We start from the raw sequence: 18203 nt of genomic DNA on the forward strand, positions 1-18203 counted from the left end.
CATCAAAACTAATTTGATTGTATTTATGCGTGTGTTATGAGTAATAATTCATCCTAGGGAAATGTATATATTACACAGGTCATATGGGTCCTTAATACGAACGAGCCTCCAAAGCAAACAGGGCATGGAAAGATGTTACAATTAATTGAGGCGTCTAGTATCAAAAGCCGAAAAATTCATTTTTTTTTTACTGAAATTGAGTTATATACCGCTTGTTACATGTTTGATCTAAAGGAATTCTATGAAAACAGACTGGTACAATTATGGGACTTTGTACGCGTGTATATGGAGCTTCACTGCACGTTTTGCGAGATTACTCGAAACTAAGTGAAATGGATGTGGCGTATTTTGATACTAGGCTCCTCAATTCTGCCCTGCTAAGCGAAAAGGTCTTATCTCCATTTCACATACTTTCGAGAAAATAAGCAAAACGCGTTTTGGCTTAGTCTGTACGTTCAAATTCGTTGTATTTCAGTAAAACTTTATTAAATATATTTTCACGATCTAAAATTTGTGTGGTAATACAGTTAAATATTTTTGCTTGTGAATTGCCACTTAAGGTCTTTTTGCTTACTTTCAGTTACAGTTTTGAACATAAGGTAAACACTCATGACGTCATTACCCCCTACCTATTGGTCAAACCACGTCAGTTTCACTTTAGATAGATGCAGAATTGTACTACGAACATTCCCATACCAATATATCGATTTTCGAAAAATGTGAAGTTAAGGTCTTTTCGCTTAGGTCTTTTCACTTTAGCTTAGGACGGCAGAATTATTGTCGTAACTTGGAACCCGATTAACGATGATCTTAATGGTATTTTCTTAACACTTCATTTCACAGCGATTAGTAATAAAACAAGTTTCGTCCTTTCCAATCCCTAGAAAATAAATTTTACAATTATAAAATCATTTTTTTTTTGTTTAGTAATCGTTTTTGTTTTCACCTATTGTTTTCACTTCCATCTAAAACCTCGAAAAGGTAAAAAGAACTGCGGTTGTTGTTGTAACCCGAACTTGATCTTTTTTGTTTAAAGGTAGAACTAAAAAGCGTTAAAAATAAACTCAATTATAGCTGAGTAAACACTATTCGAAATATTCTATTTCAGTTTCAATACATTTACGCAAGGGTTGCGAATCACTGCTAACGGTTAAAACGTACAGTACGCAAATAGCCACATACATATTTGTGATGCCAAAACTGTAATAAGGATTATGTTCTATACAACGGCGCCGACTTTCCCAAATGTATGTGGGTGCATATAAATGACAGGACGTGCTATATGTTTTCAGGGGAGTCTCGATATTTTTTGATTGATTTCCTTTTAGTTAAAATTTTTTATGAACACTGTCACGAAGGGTTGTGCTGTGATAAAATATACCGGTCCTCTAAGGGTAAGTCGTATTGTAGTGTGTCATTTATAAGGAAACATCAAAGCAAACCGGAAAGGTGCGATTCTATTCACAATATTGTTCCATTTTTTTCATTGTGGAGACTGCCTTTGGCTAGGCCAGAGACAGGAAAGGAAGGGGGTAGTGAGTTGCTTGGTTACCTTTGCACAAACACATTTGAAACAAACAATTATGTTTTAAAGGTCAGTAATTTATTTTATTTTGTATCTATCAAACTGAAAGTCTTGTGGGTGCGTTACACCCACAAGATTATTTATGTGGGTGCTGGAGCGCTGGAGCACCCACGTAGTCGGCGCGCATGGTTCTATCTATGATACTCTAAGCGTAGAACTGTTTCATTTGGGAAATTTGGTTTTCTTTAAAATCTGAAAGTGATGGAATTGAGAAAAAGTACACGATTAACACAAAAACGAAAGAAAGAAAAATCCGGATATCAGAAACGTAAAGAAGCAGAGAATAATGCACTGGTCGCAGCTGGAAACGATCCAAAGCAGCGAAAACTTCTTTTTCTACCAACTTTTCAAGCTGTAAAGGCAAGCTTTATATATTTTTAAAAAATATTTTTCATTCACTTATTTGAATTTGTGGGATGTTAACGACAAAGGAATTTACCTCAATAGAAATAACAAGGGAAAGAGGTTACCCACGGCCAGTGCCAGATTAATCCGCATGGAGGCCTCCAAGCTACTCGAAAAATCGCCTCCTAGAAAAAATAAAAAGATATAGCTAAAGAAAAGTAAAAGCAAGATGAACTTGCGTGTGTGTGCTCTAGTGCGAAAGTAATAACATTGAACATTGTTATTTAAAATTAGTGATGAGCACAAGAGTCTTGGTCTTGCAGTTTCTGCAAGAGTCTTGCATGTAAGACCAAGACCAAGACCAGGAATCCCGATGCAAGACCAAGACCACGACCAAGGGGTGCAAGACCAAGACCAAGACCAAGACCATATCGACAAGACCAAGACCATATCGACAAGACCAAGACCAAGACCAAGACCAAGACAAAGACTCTTGCGCAAGAGTCTTGCACAAGTACTTGTACGACTTGATTTTTTTAAGAATGTAAAAACGAAGGGGAAAATTCATTATATCTTTCACTTGAATCTGTTGGCTTCAGTAAAAATGCCGCTGGAGTGAATGTGTTCCCCGTAGTTTATGCAATCCGTGTCAGTTGATCTGTCCCTGTAGCATATAGTTACAATATGTCGTTCTTCTGAACCGGTTGTTCGCGAGATGACCGAAAGGATAATTCTATGAATTGTTACAAGGTATAAGAACTTCAATGTCTGATTTACTTTGGTCATCATTGGATTTGTTTGCGACGGTCCATGATTAGATTTTGGGAAATCATACGAAGAATAGTTGTGGCCGCAAGAAGCGGATAAGCGAAAGGTAAACTAAAACATGTTATAGACGCAGTGGCTCAGTGGTCGTTGGTCTAGTGGCTAACACGTGCGCCTTTGGTGTACGCGGTCCCGGGTTCCATTCCTTGTGGGAGAACCTATAGAATTTTAATTGTCCACGGTGTTTCTGTGTTCGTGTTCCTGTCGTTCTAGTTTACTGATAAAGCGAGTTAAATGAGTAATAAGCGAGTAAAATTAAGTAGATATTAGTGATAAGTAGATAAGTAAGTTAATGAGGCACGTTCGGTGAATCAGTTAATTTTAAAAAAGTGGTAGAGCGTTGACTTCTGGTGCGTGGGGTCCCTGGTTCGATCCTAGCTTGCGACATATAAGTTCTTTTGGTGGACAAACATCTTGAACGTGTGTTTTCTAGGGGTTTTCCCGTTTCCTTCTACTTTCTTCACTCCACCATTTCATTCATTTCTCATAATCATCGTCTACTTTAGTCTCGCTATAATCGTGGGACGTTAAACTAGATATTTCATTTCATTTCAAAATGAACTAGTGATGTTCTTTCAAAACTAAAAAGAAATGTAATATTGAACATCAGTAATTCCGTACACTATATTTGCCGACTACATGGGTATGACCTTGACTCCAAGGCTCGAGCATCCGTTGGAAATTTTCAATGTGTGCTCATAAAATTAATATCAAAATAACATTTTCATGACATTGACAAAAACTTAATGCATGTAACCGGAAGCTTGATTTTATGTGCGGATGCTTATATGTTGAATAATTGTTTATCAATATAATTTTTAGCCTCCTTAGGTATACGGCACATCGAAAATTAAGCGATATAACATTATACAACAATAAATAATTCATATTCACGAGTGAGAGTGATTTTGTACAGCTATTTCAAATAACTTAGAGTTTGATGCCGTTATTTTGTCGTTATTTGTATTTTTAAGACATAAGCAGTTGAGTAGTTTTCAGTTTTCACTCAAATTATTGTAAAATATTAAGAGGCTTGATTATAATCATTATTATTTTATTTCTCTCTCTCTCTCTCTCTCTCTCTCTCTTTGACCAATATTGGTAAACATATCACCATCATAACTTTTCTGCTATTACTTTTCAGGCCACTTGCTGCAACTGAGAAGCTTCGATATACGGTGGTCCCCAGCTAGTCTCTTCGTCTTGACGCAGCAATTTTCTGTTTTAATACGTTCTTTCAACTAGTCTCCTTCTCCCTCCCTCTTTTTCCTTCCACCATACATTCTAGCACGTCCCTCATAATACAGTACCTCCTCAGCCAATGTCCCAACCAGTTCCTCTTCCTCCTCTTAATTACATCTAATTTTTTTCTCCCCTACTGCTACTATTTCTAACACCTTCTCATTCGTTTTCCGTTCAACTCAGCTAATTCACTCCTTTTTTCTCCATGTCCACGTTTCGAAAGCTTCCAATTTTTTCATTGCTTTTGCGTAATGTCTATATTTATGCCCAATATAGTACACATTAGAATCCGTAAAACAAAAATTTCAATGTTTAGTTGGAAGTTTGTTCAATACAAAGATTAACTAATCGTGGTTGAAAAGAAAAAAAAATCTCACGCCTTTAAAGTGTAAAAATAGTTTTGCAATTCATAGTATTTCAGTAATCTGTACCGTCTTGATTTTCTTTCATGCGTCTCAGACGTAGTCTCCCCAGTTTGGAAACCAGTGGAGTATTGGATCTGTTAAAAAGTATGATAAGATTACGAAACTTTGTGATTTAACTTATAAGCAGTGAAGTGTGGTCACCCATTGAAAAATATAAAGGTCATCGCCTATGTTGTACACTTTCATCATACTTACACGAAATTAAACTATAAAATATATTACATTTAGAAACATACATTGTATTACCGTTACTATTGGCGCGTTGTAGAATTTATTATCCCTTATATCCGGAGTAAAATTTACCTATGAAAATCGTAAGATTTATTAAAAGCAAGACTTGCAAGACTCTTCCAAGCAAAGACCAAGACCAAGACCAAGGATTCCGGTGCAAGGCCAAGACCAAGACAGGATGTGCAAGACCAAGACCAAGACCAAGACCACCTGAGTCTTGGTCTTGGTCTTGGTCTTGCATTTGTTCATCACTATTTAAAATATAAAGTGTGTCAAATTATACTCTATTTCACTAAAATCGTTGTGTATTTAGCTATTTTTTTTGGGGGGGTAAAAGAAAATCATTTGGAATTTTTAGACTGTACCTGGAATTTTGAACGGACTTGAGTATTTGTAATTTTTAAATGTTCTTGAATGCGTTATCACCACTATTTGCGTATTTTGTAACTTGAAAACACTGCTGGGTCCAAAATGTAACATCTGAATAAGAGGTTTACTTTCCCTGATTCATATGCTTCTCGTTTTTACAAGCTAAAATTCTGGTCACCATATTTTATCATACGAGGCTGTATGACGCATGAACCTATAAATTAAAGTAACAGGCAAATTAAAAGCTAGTACCAGATTCAAATCTGGACTTGTCAAAAAAGGTAACTCCTATATGTACCTGTTGAATTGTCATGTGACTTTCATCTCGTTAAAGAAGATAAATTAGGTCCAAATCCAACTTCATATTTTTTAATCATAAAAGGGACCAAGATGAGCCGACCAAGCTTACACAGAAAATATATCACGGTCCTATAATATCCTAATTTTTTTAAAAAAAATTTCGGCAATTTTTTAAATTTAAGAATGGCTGAACATCTTTCCCAAAATTTGATAGTGTATCACTAATGTACCCAAACCTATGAAAGAGAATGAACCCGTATCTATAACATAATAAAGCATCGTTCAAGAGAGTAAAATATCTCAAAAACCTTCTAAATTTGGTTGTTTTGGTATATTTAACCCATAAACGGGAACGATATAGACCAAGGAAACTTACAAAAATACACTACCCTCCAAAATTTTAAATACGATAATTTCTAAAATTTAAGAGGTGGTCCTATGTATCTTTGGCATAATTTGAGTTGATAATTGTTTTACTCTTAAAACAGAAAGAGATGGAAAACCTAAACACATAAAGGAACATACTATGCTTCTGTAATAAACTAGCACATTTTAAAATTTGACAATTTCCAAAATTTAAGGGTGGTCTTATACATTCCTCCCAAAATTTGAAGGGGGGGGCCAACGTATTCATTGCCAAAATTTAGCTGGTCCTAAGTACCCTTGGGTAATGGCGGACTATGGGCACTTGACCAGGGACTATGGGTTCTAAGCCAGGGATTCAGAATCACAAGAGTTTCCTCAAATACTACTACGTCTCATGTAGTTTTAATGCTGAAAAACGCTAAATTCTAATCCAACCAATGACCAAGGGGTAAATTCACTTATTAGGTGGGCATGAAATCACTGACAAGTGACGAAATGAGTTCATTCTGTTAAGAAAAAGGATGTTCAAAGGTAAGTTTGTAAAATTTCTTCGACTTTTATGGGACATAGCGTGTGTTTCTCTGAGACACTCCAGTATAGTCTATAGCGTTGAAACCAATCAGTAGAAAAGGGGTGAATTCACCTTTTTTTCTTTAAAAAAAAGGAAAAATCCAAGAAATTATTACTTGGATCGGATTTTAGCGTCGCTTTTAGTACCGAGTCTATAAGACATAATATAAAGCCACAAGAAAGTTCTAGAAATTAGAAGATTCATATAAAGTATATACTCTATATAATGCATACAATCACTAGTTATTCTTCGGTACTTTTATTGAAAACTTAGCTCATGATTGAGAACGGATTCTAATGTGTTAAAATACTGTTCTAAAATAGGCAGAAAATTAAACAGAATAATTACCGAGACCACAAAACAGATATTAGCCAATTATTGGTAGCTCTAATCTCTTACATAACTAAGTTTACTCATGACTGTGAATTAGACACACACACACTGCCAACATGTTCTTATTACATAGTATTACTTGCTGTTACCTTCATAAGATTTATATTGTAAATAACATTTCAAAGTATTCCTATTTTCAATTGTGGTGCTCCCTTTGTAGCATACAGGATCCCATGTTTCATCTGAAGATGCAGTTTCACAGTCTTCGCAGTACACTTGAACGATCAATGCTGAAGAATAACAAAAGAGATAATAAGAAACAATCTACCAACAGAAAATTTTAAACGTATAATTTTTTAACTAAAAAATTGCTTTACTTATAAGATATTCCCTGCATTGGAATAGTCTCGCATTCACCCGCGTTCGATATAAGAGTTTTCGGTGTTGACGCGGAAATCTGGAGCAGTTAGAGAGCTGCTTAAATACATTTAACGTGTACTGTTTTATTTTCAATAAACCCAAGTTCAAGAAGTTTCGAGTAAATTTTCAGAAGTTGCCAATACTAATACTAGTACTACTACTACTAGAGCAGATCTGAAAGTAACTCACAATGTAACGCTGAAAGTAACGCTGGACTGGTGAAACTGCACTACGAGAGAGTTTAAGTTGGCACTACAGAGGGTATTTTTTCTCCTGTGCAGCTCTACCGCGAGAAGCCTGAACTACGAAACAAACATGGCGCACATGTTACTGTTGTCCACATGTGTACGAGCAGCGAGGTGTGGTTAGATATTTGTGAGCCAAAGGGCATACACCGAGTGAAATTGACAGGAACATGCGTGGCGTGTATGGGGATGATTGTGTGGACCGTAGCAATGTCTCCAGGTGTATGCATTCTTTGAAGAAGGCCGTGGAAACCTTAGTGATGCGCCACGCTCCTGGTGGCCGATAACAGATTCAACACCAGACAATATCCGCGCCATCGAGGCAGCAATTTTGAATTACCGGCGTGTGCACCTGCGAACCTTATCGAAGAAATTCAACATTTCCTATGCTGTGGTGTACAACATTGTTCATATGTTGCGATTCAGTGCAGTAAGTGCTCGCTGGGTGCCTAAGAACCTAACAGACAACCACAAGGTCCAGCGAATGATCACAAGTTTGGATCACCTAAGCGTTACGGTACAGAAGGGCATGACTTTTGAAAGGTATGGTTATTGGTGATGATGAGTCGTGGGCGTATCACTACACGCACGAAACCAAGCAGGCCTCTATGGAGTGGAAACATGCTGGTTCCACAGTCCGAAAAAATTTAAGGTGACTAAATCTGCGAGGAAAGTTCTTATGACAGTGTTCTGGGACATGTTTGGTATGTTATTGGTGGACTTTGCTGAGCATGGGACAACTGTAAATGTAAACCTACATTAAAACTCTGGTTAAGCTGCGTCGTGCCCTTCGTGACAAACGCAGACATATTAATGCTGACGGTATCAAACATTTTCATGACGATGCCCATCCACACGTTGCTGCTCCTGTCTGTCAGAAACTCAATAAATTTGTGTGGAAGATGCTTGAGCATCCTCCGTACAATCCGGATCTGGCATCGTCAGACTTTCACCTCTTTGGTCTTACAAGGAAATTCCTGACCGGCCAACACTTTGCGACAGGTGCGAAAGTGAAATCAGCAGTCCGCAGATGGTTATACTCCAACCAAACGAACTTCTATAAACAAGGCATCTTGAAACTGGTACCACGCTGGAGAATTGTGCTGAGAAACTGGGTGACTATGTAGAAAAGTAGGAAAAAGATGTAAGTTCATTTGTGCTTTCTTTAGTTTGGTACATATTAAACTCTTTTAAAAAATACTTTCCCTCTACTATCCGTTACTACTATCTGCCCTCATGCTACTACTACTACTACTACTACTACTACTACTACTACTACTACTATTACTACTACTACTACTACTACTACTAGTACTACTATTACTACTACTACTACTACTACTACTACTACTACTACTACTACTACTACTACTACTACTACTACTAATAATAATAATAATAATAATAATAATCTTATAGCTTGTTCATTTTTGGTCATACTTATTTGAAACAAATTTTTAGTCATAATATAAAACATTATCCTTTAAAACTGAGTTACTACAGTTGTTATTAGTTTGTAATATATCATAAGTCACGCGATAACTTTTAGAATAAAATAATACGAATGGAAGAGCTTCTGCTCTATTTGCGAGGTATCGAAGATAAACTTCTATGCAAGTTAATTCAAGAAAAAAAAAAAAAAAACATCATGCAACTCCTGAGTATCGTGGTTCAACTTCGTACTATTAAAGTAAATAACAATAGTATAAGTTACTAAATCAAATGAATTGTATATTTAATTTGTCTATAATGAGACATTTTAAAACTATTGTTATAAGAAATTGTCCGACCGCTGAGAGTTCCCCACATACTCTCAATTTTTGTCAGATCGCAATTTGCAATGCAAAATATTTATGTATTTTTGGTGGTGAGTCTATGAAGAAATTTGTGACGAATTTTGATTTTTTTCAATGCAATACACAAAATTATCGCAAAACTCAAGATTTAAATTAAGGTGTCAAATCCCAAACATAAAAAATCAATATGTGAAACAAATTACCGCAAATCAAAACTCAAATTTTACATTGAGTTTACACAAACTGATGTAAAATGGATTTTTAAAAATTCTAGTCCAATTATTAACAAAAAAAAACTGTTCTTTTCTTATCTTTTTAAACGTACTACTATCTATACTGGAAAAAATTTATGTAGTTTAAATTACCAAATATCAATGTAAAATATTTAAGCTTCATTTTGTAAGTTGCTGTACATTTCTCTACATTAAATTACAAAATTAGTAAATTAGTAATTTTTTAAACATTCATAGCAAATTTATAAGAAAAATCTTTTTATTGATGAAAATGTAATTTTACATCATTTCGTATTAGGAATTTTACTTTATAGGTGTAAATTAATTTACATAGAGGCTTGGCAATCAGATTGCCAACGTTTATTGTAAATTTACCTATGAAATTTTTTACAGTGTAAACAATTTTCCATCTAACTATAACCTTGAACTCTAGGTTACCACAAGGAAATGAATTGATGGCAGCGGAAACTACTGAAATCAAAATTTCCTCATTGCGAACATGACCGTTCCTAAGTTTGGTTCACGCAATACATGAAATAAGGATGGTAGATAATAAATAAATAAATAAATAAATAAACAAAGATAAAATATAATAAAAATCTTATCGCTATTAAACTTATTACACAACAGACAGAAATAATACACCACACTAAGCAACGCTTCACAATGCAATCATACCTGTATTCCATAGTAAGAAATAGTACTTTCCTGGAATTTCATTTTTCAAAAAATCGTAATGAATAAATAGCTACTTTGTTTCTCAAATTAAGATTATGTTACTTTTTACACTAATTTATTTCATTTTTGAAGCACTGATGAAGCTATTGTTGTCTGGAAGACGACAACCTATTCCATACATAAGAACTTCGTTTCTTCATCATAGGAAGAAAAAGATGGAGAAAAGGGTGAAGCAGGGGTGTAAATAAGGGCCCCGCAGACCTCGCATTGCAGGAAGCCCCCAAGGCATCAGGGAGCCCCAAATCGTGAAGTGGGACGTAGAGAAGGGGCCCCACTCCACGATGCGCGTGGGGAGGTCCCCAAGCCTTTAGTTACGCCACTGGGATGACGAAAAGGATGAATACAGTAAGGTACATTGATTGAGGAAAAAGTCAAGATCATTCTACAAAAATAAAGATTGTGATTGATTCCCGTGATTCTCTGAGGAACTCTTATCGTAAGAGAATAGGACAGCGCATACTAATGTTTGATCTCATTTTTGGTAACTGTTACATACCATCACAAAGTTACGATCTCACTTCTGTTGTTTTTGTTATATCATTCTGAAAAAAGAGGGCAAATATTTCTGAATTTCTTGCTTTCTTAGTGTACGAACTATTAAATGTAAATAATATCGCAATATCTTAGCTTAAGGGATCGATTCACATTGAATAACGCTCCTTTCATAATTTAGATTTTTTTTCAGTGGAAAATAACTTTTCACATAATTTCTTGTAAAGCTATTACATTTACATCATATATATATATATATCTTTCGAGTCCTCGCCTAGAGACACAAATTGCACTATGTTGCAAATAAAGAACCATAGATTAGATCTGCCAATCTATCAAATAGTTATATCGATTCTTTCCAGAAGACAGTTAAAGTCGATATCGATTGACACTAGCATTACTTATTAGTGTAGCAATCGATTCAACTGCTTGTTGTATTCGTAGAATAATGTTAATGACTCCAAGTTAATATGCGACGTTGCCAAATTTTCCCATAGTGGCTGAAGGAGGCCCCGGAGGGCATACCATCATATAACATTTTTACTTTATTTTGGACTGTAGAATGGTGCTCTGTGATCCGTGGCCGCCATTTTTAGAACACACACACACACACACACACACACATATATATATATATATATATATATATATATATATATATTAACTTCTTTTGCTAATTGTTCTCACTTTTTTTTGTTTTTTTGTTTTCTGAATTCGTGTCTCACTTCTCTTGAATTATGCTCACAAACTATGTAACTAAAACTAAAGGAACTTGTTACGGACGTATTCGCAAGAACTTGTGTCATAAAAATGCAGTCAAATGCATCAAATGCAGTTCGTCTCCCCCGACGGAACACGTCCCTGTAGCGTGTTCCTCGATCCTAATATCCGTTCATAATAATAGGCGACGTGTTATTGAACCTGGTATTGTTGGCCACAACTTTAGCGCCATAAATTAGTTTCAGACGATTTTCTCGACAACTATGAGGATTTAGCCCCACATATGACATTTTGTTCAGCTCTATGAGGTATATCGACTGACATAGGTCTCATTTTTGGACACTATTTTAACATTTAATGCTCATGTTATTGTTGAAAATTTAATATTAAAACTGAATGGTTATGATTTCATTCGAACTGTACAAGACGACAATCAAATGACCACCTATTATTTCAGGCAGAGCAAATTATAGTATCTAAAAATGTCTATAAAAATTTATGTGTATATACAAAAATATATATATCTTACCTAGAAAGAATACTATTACAGAACGAAAACTCATGACAGAACTCTTCACAGTGACTTGTAATTTGGATATGAAGCATCAATGAATTCAAAGTATTTTTTTTATATGAGAAAATGTCATTACAGAATAACGTGATCGTGACAGTGAACACAGTAACAAAACCTTACGCAAGAACTTAAACAAAAGGACATCCGCTTGAAATATAACCTTTTGGGAATTCACAATTTTGTATCAACTTCCGTTCTGTAGAAACTTTTTTTTTTTGAATCATTGAAGGCTTAGGTGTTAGATTGACAGCAAGATTTTGGTTAATGACGTAGTACGCAACCAAGTGACTACACGTGCAAAAATGTAGTTATTATTTGTTTTCAATGCGAAATTTGATTTCCTATATTGCATATAGCAGTAGCAATGCATTGTCAAGTGGAAGGTCATATTGTGAATTTATCTATTATTGAACAAATTAACAACAGTGTGAACAAAGAATGCAAAAGCAAAAGTAATGCAAGGCTAAGAGAAGCGGACGAAATGGTGGAATAAAGAGAGAGGAAACAGAACACACTCCTACATTATTATTATTATTATTATTTTTAGTTTAACGTCCCTACGATTGTACTCTAAAGTTAAGGGAGACAGCGATGATGACATGGATGATAATGGCGAAATGATGAAGCTGAGAGGAAACGGAAAAATTCCGAGAAAACCCCACAGACACTGTGTTTGTTCATTACAAAACTCTCTTGGCAGGTGCTATGACCAAACCAAGTGCTTAAGATGCACCTGAGATGATTCCTCTACCACTAAGCCACTAAGCCGTTGTTAAATTAACAACACTATTATACTAGAGGTCCATGTGTATATAACATATCCTATCTTCATTAGCAGGGCTCGAATTTCTATGACCCCAAAACTTTGAAAACCTGTGTGCATTTATGACGTAAACAAAAATGCAAAATATGACATACCGGTAATATATATCCAAAACTGTATTTTGGCACTGCAGGAGTAAGGACAAATACCTGTTGATTTTATATGGCAGATTGTCTAAAAGGTATTAAGATTTTGGGGGATAAATTGAAAATGCGTGATTCGAAAATAGCGTTATATAACCATATACGTGTGGACCATTTTGTTCGACGATTATTTCCCTTTTTTTCTGGCAACACCCAATCTCCACACTACAGAACTTTTGTGGTTTCTGGTCAAAAATTTGTAACATGTGCTTTTCACAGGACTCTTTTGAAACTAATCTAACATCTTTCAAGCAGTCCTGCACAAAACCAAAGCAAATGATATACTAACGGTGCCAGGTCCAGGCTATACAGTGGATGCATGAAAGTCCCAGCCAAGTTCTCTTTATTTTTGACGGGTCGTTAAATATTTATGCCTTCTGACATTGTCAGCATGGTTCACGATAACCTTTCTGTTGAACAGTACCGGATGTTTGTTTTGAATTCCTAGAGGCACTGGCACTAATTGTCAGCAGTACAGACCAGACTCTATTGTTGAGAACGGTGGCAGCAGCTTGTGATGCACACTTCCTTACAATTCTAGCAAACGCATAGCATAATCTTCCTGGTGGTCAGTGTAGGCTTTGTCACAAATTGTGGAGCTTCTCTTCACTTAAGCCGCGAGCTTTTCAGTACATTGTTTTCGAAGGTTACCACTTTTTATCACTTGTGATCAATCACTTCAGAAATGACTCGAGTTCGTTACGTTTCAATAGAGATTCGCAGATATCAACTTGATTGAGTAAATGTTTTCGAGTCAAATCATGTGGCACCTAAACGTCGAGCATGTACATCTACTAGCATCAAGTATCAGCTATGAAATGATGTTAGACCTGACCTGCTGCATCATCTCGTGGGCGAAAGGATTAATACCTTTTAGACTACCTGGGTGTATGTTTCAATCAATATTGTTACAATGAACTAATGAAAAGTGTTAACTTCACTGGCATCGGGAGAGTCCCCCTTCCCAAATAAATACAGAAATATGACTCTAGTGCTAAAAAGCACACATTTTTCACACTACTAGAGTACTTGACTTAGGCATCCTGAAACAGATCGTTAAAAATGTAAGAGCCAATGGGTGAAAGACATGAAAGACATTCACTATTGAAGATGAATGAATTGCGAAACACAGAAAACAAACTTCCCGATAATCACCTGTATGGGATATTTAAAATTTTACACTTCCCTTCGCTTTATCAAGAGATGTAACTACGTATATTCTTAGGTGTTCTAACGTCGGTCACCTCTATTGGGTTCAGCGAAGACTTCTTCTTCCAGATGTGAAAGAGGTTGAAGGTCAAAGTATCCAGCAGAGGTGAGTATACAAGATTGAAATTGCAACAAGATATACACAAGTTTACAATTAGATGAAAGAAAACTACCGCCCCACTGTCGAAGATCCTAAGGCGATGTTCTTAAATGGAAAAACTGATCAAGAAAAGAAGACGGAGCGTTAGTGGAAACTCTTGTTAGCACTATTTCACACGAACAATGAAATAAGCCTGCAATTTGCTGAAGATGGCTCATAAAGTTACTCCATCTGGTAGAAGCTAACTCAACTACACGCTGTAAAAAGTAAGTTTTCGCTTTCCTTGTGTTTTCGAGAAGAAACGACTCAACGTATTTCTGGCTATACCTGGAAAAACAAGAAGTCACTTCAGAGTTGAGACACATTTTTTTTTGTCACTGCTAATGTTAATAACTATAGTTTTTGTTATGTGAGACCGTACTCAACATTAATTACACGCACTATATTTCTTGATTCTTGTTAAATGCTAAACAACAATGATAAATTAAAAAAAAATGTATTTTATGCGTAAGCGTGCACTATTGATTTCACACCTTGTTTTATATCCAAATATAGTACATGGTATTCTTCGGAATTCCCATGGTTAATACCTACGTCTGATAAAGACGAGAATTGTTAATAAAGTGTGATAAAATTTTTACTGCAATTACTGTATATCTAATAGAAGCTTGCTCGTAGCTGAAAGGTAAGGTTTCTCACTTTTGCAGTGGAAAATCCGAGTTTAATTTCCGGCGTGAGCTCATATTGTTTGGATTACATGTTAAACCACAGATCACAAGCATCAATCCTATAGAAGTTATACACACGGAACAAAGTGATGCGTCACTATAGACACAGTGCCCTTGAGTACAGTGTTTTTCTCCTGAACGGATATGAAACGAAGAAATATACAAGTTATTTATCTTTGTGATAAGTATGAAACGAAGAAATTTATTAGTTATTTATCTTTGTGATAAGTATGAAACGAAGAAATTTACTAGTTATTTATCTTTGTGATAAGTATGAAACGAAGAAATTTATTAGATTATTTATCTTTGTGATAAGTATGAAACGAAGAAATTTACTAGTTATTTATCTTTGTGATAAGTATGAAACGAAGAAATTTACTAGTTATTTATCTTTGTGATAAGTATGAAACGAAGAAATTTACTAGTTATTTATGTTTGTAATAGGCATGAAACGAAGAGGAAAACTAGTATGTATGGGAAACATTTGTTTACACTACCGTTTACTTTGTTAAAAATCATATGCGAATACAATTACAAGATATGTAAGTTTTAATTTTACTCCTAGAATTTTTGGATAGTAAATGTACAACTTCTAACAGATTGAATATAGGATGTAACAAGTTCATATTCTTCTATTGCTGTAGAAAGTAAATTAAATTGCTAATACATTTGAAAGGATGGATTTGAAATACATTTGGTATACTAGGGTAACCAAATTTAGAAAATTAAAATAAATAAATAAATAAAATAACGCGACACACCGCAAACTGATAGAATTTGATAATCCTCTCAAGTACACAGGCACAATATAACGAAAAAGTTTTATTCTCAAACAGATAAATAGTCCTTGGTTCGATCCCAGCTCGCTCCAAGTGAATTTTGTGGTGGACAAACACCGTGTGAAAGGGTTTTCTAGGGATTCTCCCGTTTCCTCCCTTTTTTCATTCCACCATTTCATCCATTTCTCATCATCACCTTCTTCTTTAGCCTAACCTGCGTAATCGTGGGACGTAAAACTTAAAGATTTCATTTCAGAGGAGCTTCGATGGACCATGGTATCTCAGCCATAGAGCGTTCACCTGTAGTTTGAGAGACACTTGGTTCGATCTCCGGTCATGCGTACTTGTAGTAGACAACATGGTGCCAGTGGGTTTTCTTGACGTTCACCTATTTCGTTCAACATTTTCATTCCAGCAAACTATTTTATAATCATTCACTTTCATTAATCAGCCGTCCTTTAACCTCAAAGGCATGAGCATGGGGAATAATAAATCTAGAAATGATATTTCATTTCAATTAATATCAAGTACTCAGTTTTTTTTTATTGTGAAACAATGATTTTGATTATTTCTGCCCATGAGACGAAACGAGAAATAAGGTTTTGTCGGCTCGTCTAGACTGAGAAAAAATCCCGTTATCCAGACAGCGGTATATTCTACGAGTATACGGGATCCTTATGTTTACTACGGAAATTTGTACTGAACATACATTATCTATATGCTATATATGTACTGCCCTTTTCCCGCTTTAATGTTACATCATGCCGCTGCAAAATGTCTTACATCTTACAGTCTTCTTGTTCTATACGTCAGCTATATGTTATATACGTTCATCTGTGAAATCCTGACCGACTATATACATTTCTTTGTTTCATACGAAGATACGCATAGATGGAACGCTTATATGGGAAGTATTACAAAACATACATTTTCAGTTATACATTTTTTGCAGAGTGTTACATTTTTTCTTAGTGTAACCTCGATTCTGGAAGAATTCTTTCTAGTCTTGTCTCGAAATGCATTCCTTATTTCCATATTTGTGCATGCAGAAAAGGATACTTTTATATTACTTGACTTACGTTACAATACAACATATCTGAGAGCAGTTGGGAGATAAGGGTAGCAACCGGGAGGAATCCCGCCCCTTACCCCTTTTTAGCATCGTTGCTGGTTGACTCTTTTCGTCACTATCTCTTTTTGTTGGTACCCTGAGTAAGGGAATTATGGTTAAAGAAGAGAAAATGTAAATGAAACAATAAGACATAATGTAAGTTGAAGTAGCTATAGAAAGGCCAGCAAGAGAAGGTCCCTGACGGCTTGCCACTACTTACGTGTCAAGGTTTTTACAGTGCATCTATAATGGCAATTTTCTTAATGGTGTAAAACTGAGTGATCATGGTTGGTAAAAGTAGCACTAAAGTAGGGACCATCTTGAGAGACCATCTCTTGATGGCTACAGGTCAGCCTCGTGTCATTCTCAGGAAGAAAGTAATTGATCACAGGTTCCTAATACCATTATTTTAATAACAATTACTTACTACTCGGTTATATACAATGAACCCATCCAAATTGGCTAATTTGCTAAATAATTATAATGTCGATACATACATATACGAGGCTATGTTACAGGGTAAGCCACGTTGACATGTTTTATTGTATAGATAAATGGATAAAGTTTCAATTTAAAACTTTCATGTACAGGTTTTACTATTCAGGAAACCAATACTTGTTACATGATTGAAGGAGCCGTAACTTCGCACTGAAACTAGGTAGGGGTATAAGATTCTCTTTAATATGATTCTTTAAAAGGTATTAATAATATTTCATCTCTAAGAATAGCATTTTCTCGATTTCGAATTTATCCTTTAGAAGGAAAAATGTAACTTCTTTCTGTCACGAATATCAGAGACAGTTCTTTTTCTCCTACATATTATTATTAAGTATTCTGCCTTTCGGCAGGTCATGATACTAATGTTTTTTTTTTTTTTTTAAAGTTAGATTTAAGCCTGGAAACGATTCTTTCAAGTTTTTCCATCTTCAGCTTCCTCTTTTAACTCCCTATATTTTCTTCTGTTTCTCAAATCATCGATTACTTGTCTTCTTCCTATTCCTCGCTTTCCTTCCATTTTTCCTTCTATGGCGATATGAAGAAGATAATTTCTTCGAAAGATATGTAAAATCCAATTGGCCTTCCTACAAAGGATGCTGGCTAAAAGTGTCCGTTCCCTCCTATCCGTTTTAAAACATCTTCGTTTGTTGATCTTTCTCTGTCTATTTTTCTCCTCGTATATGATTAATAACTATCAGTTGGTTTCAATATTAATCTCCATAAAGCAAAAGAATTAAATATGGGAACGCAGACCCCATATAAACATGAGAAAAGGCGGAGACAAAGAATACAAATAATAATAAGAAAAAAAGCAACATCTAGTGTCGTTTTCAGTTGTGAAAGTACGGCAATCTTCCAAATTATGCGAGTTCGATGTTGAAAAACATTTACAACTTCCGACTCAACAGAGGGATTAGTCACAGATGATCACTAGAGTTTGTGGAAAACAGTGGCGGCTAACGTTAGTGGTGCAGCGTTGCGCAACGACCAAAGTATTTCAAG

At 35.4% G+C, this 18203-nt stretch overlaps 1 protein-coding gene across 1 annotated transcript in view; it reads right to left on the reverse strand.

Moving 5' to 3' along the window:
* Nucleotides 1-18203, reverse strand: part of LOC145667861 (serine protease inhibitor dipetalogastin-like) — a 39669-nt gene that overhangs the window by 12012 nt on the left and 9454 nt on the right. Inside the window, exon 2 of the mRNA XM_081735294.1 lies at nt 6742-6882. Coding sequence (XP_081591420.1) covers nt 6742-6882 — 141 coding nt within the window. The remainder of the gene's footprint in view (nt 1-6741; nt 6883-18203) is intronic.

This window comes from Thermobia domestica, chromosome 13, assembly GCF_964235325.1.
Source record: "Thermobia domestica chromosome 13, izTheDome1.hap1.1, whole genome shotgun sequence".
Lineage (NCBI taxonomy): Eukaryota > Metazoa > Arthropoda > Insecta > Zygentoma > Lepismatidae > Thermobia > Thermobia domestica.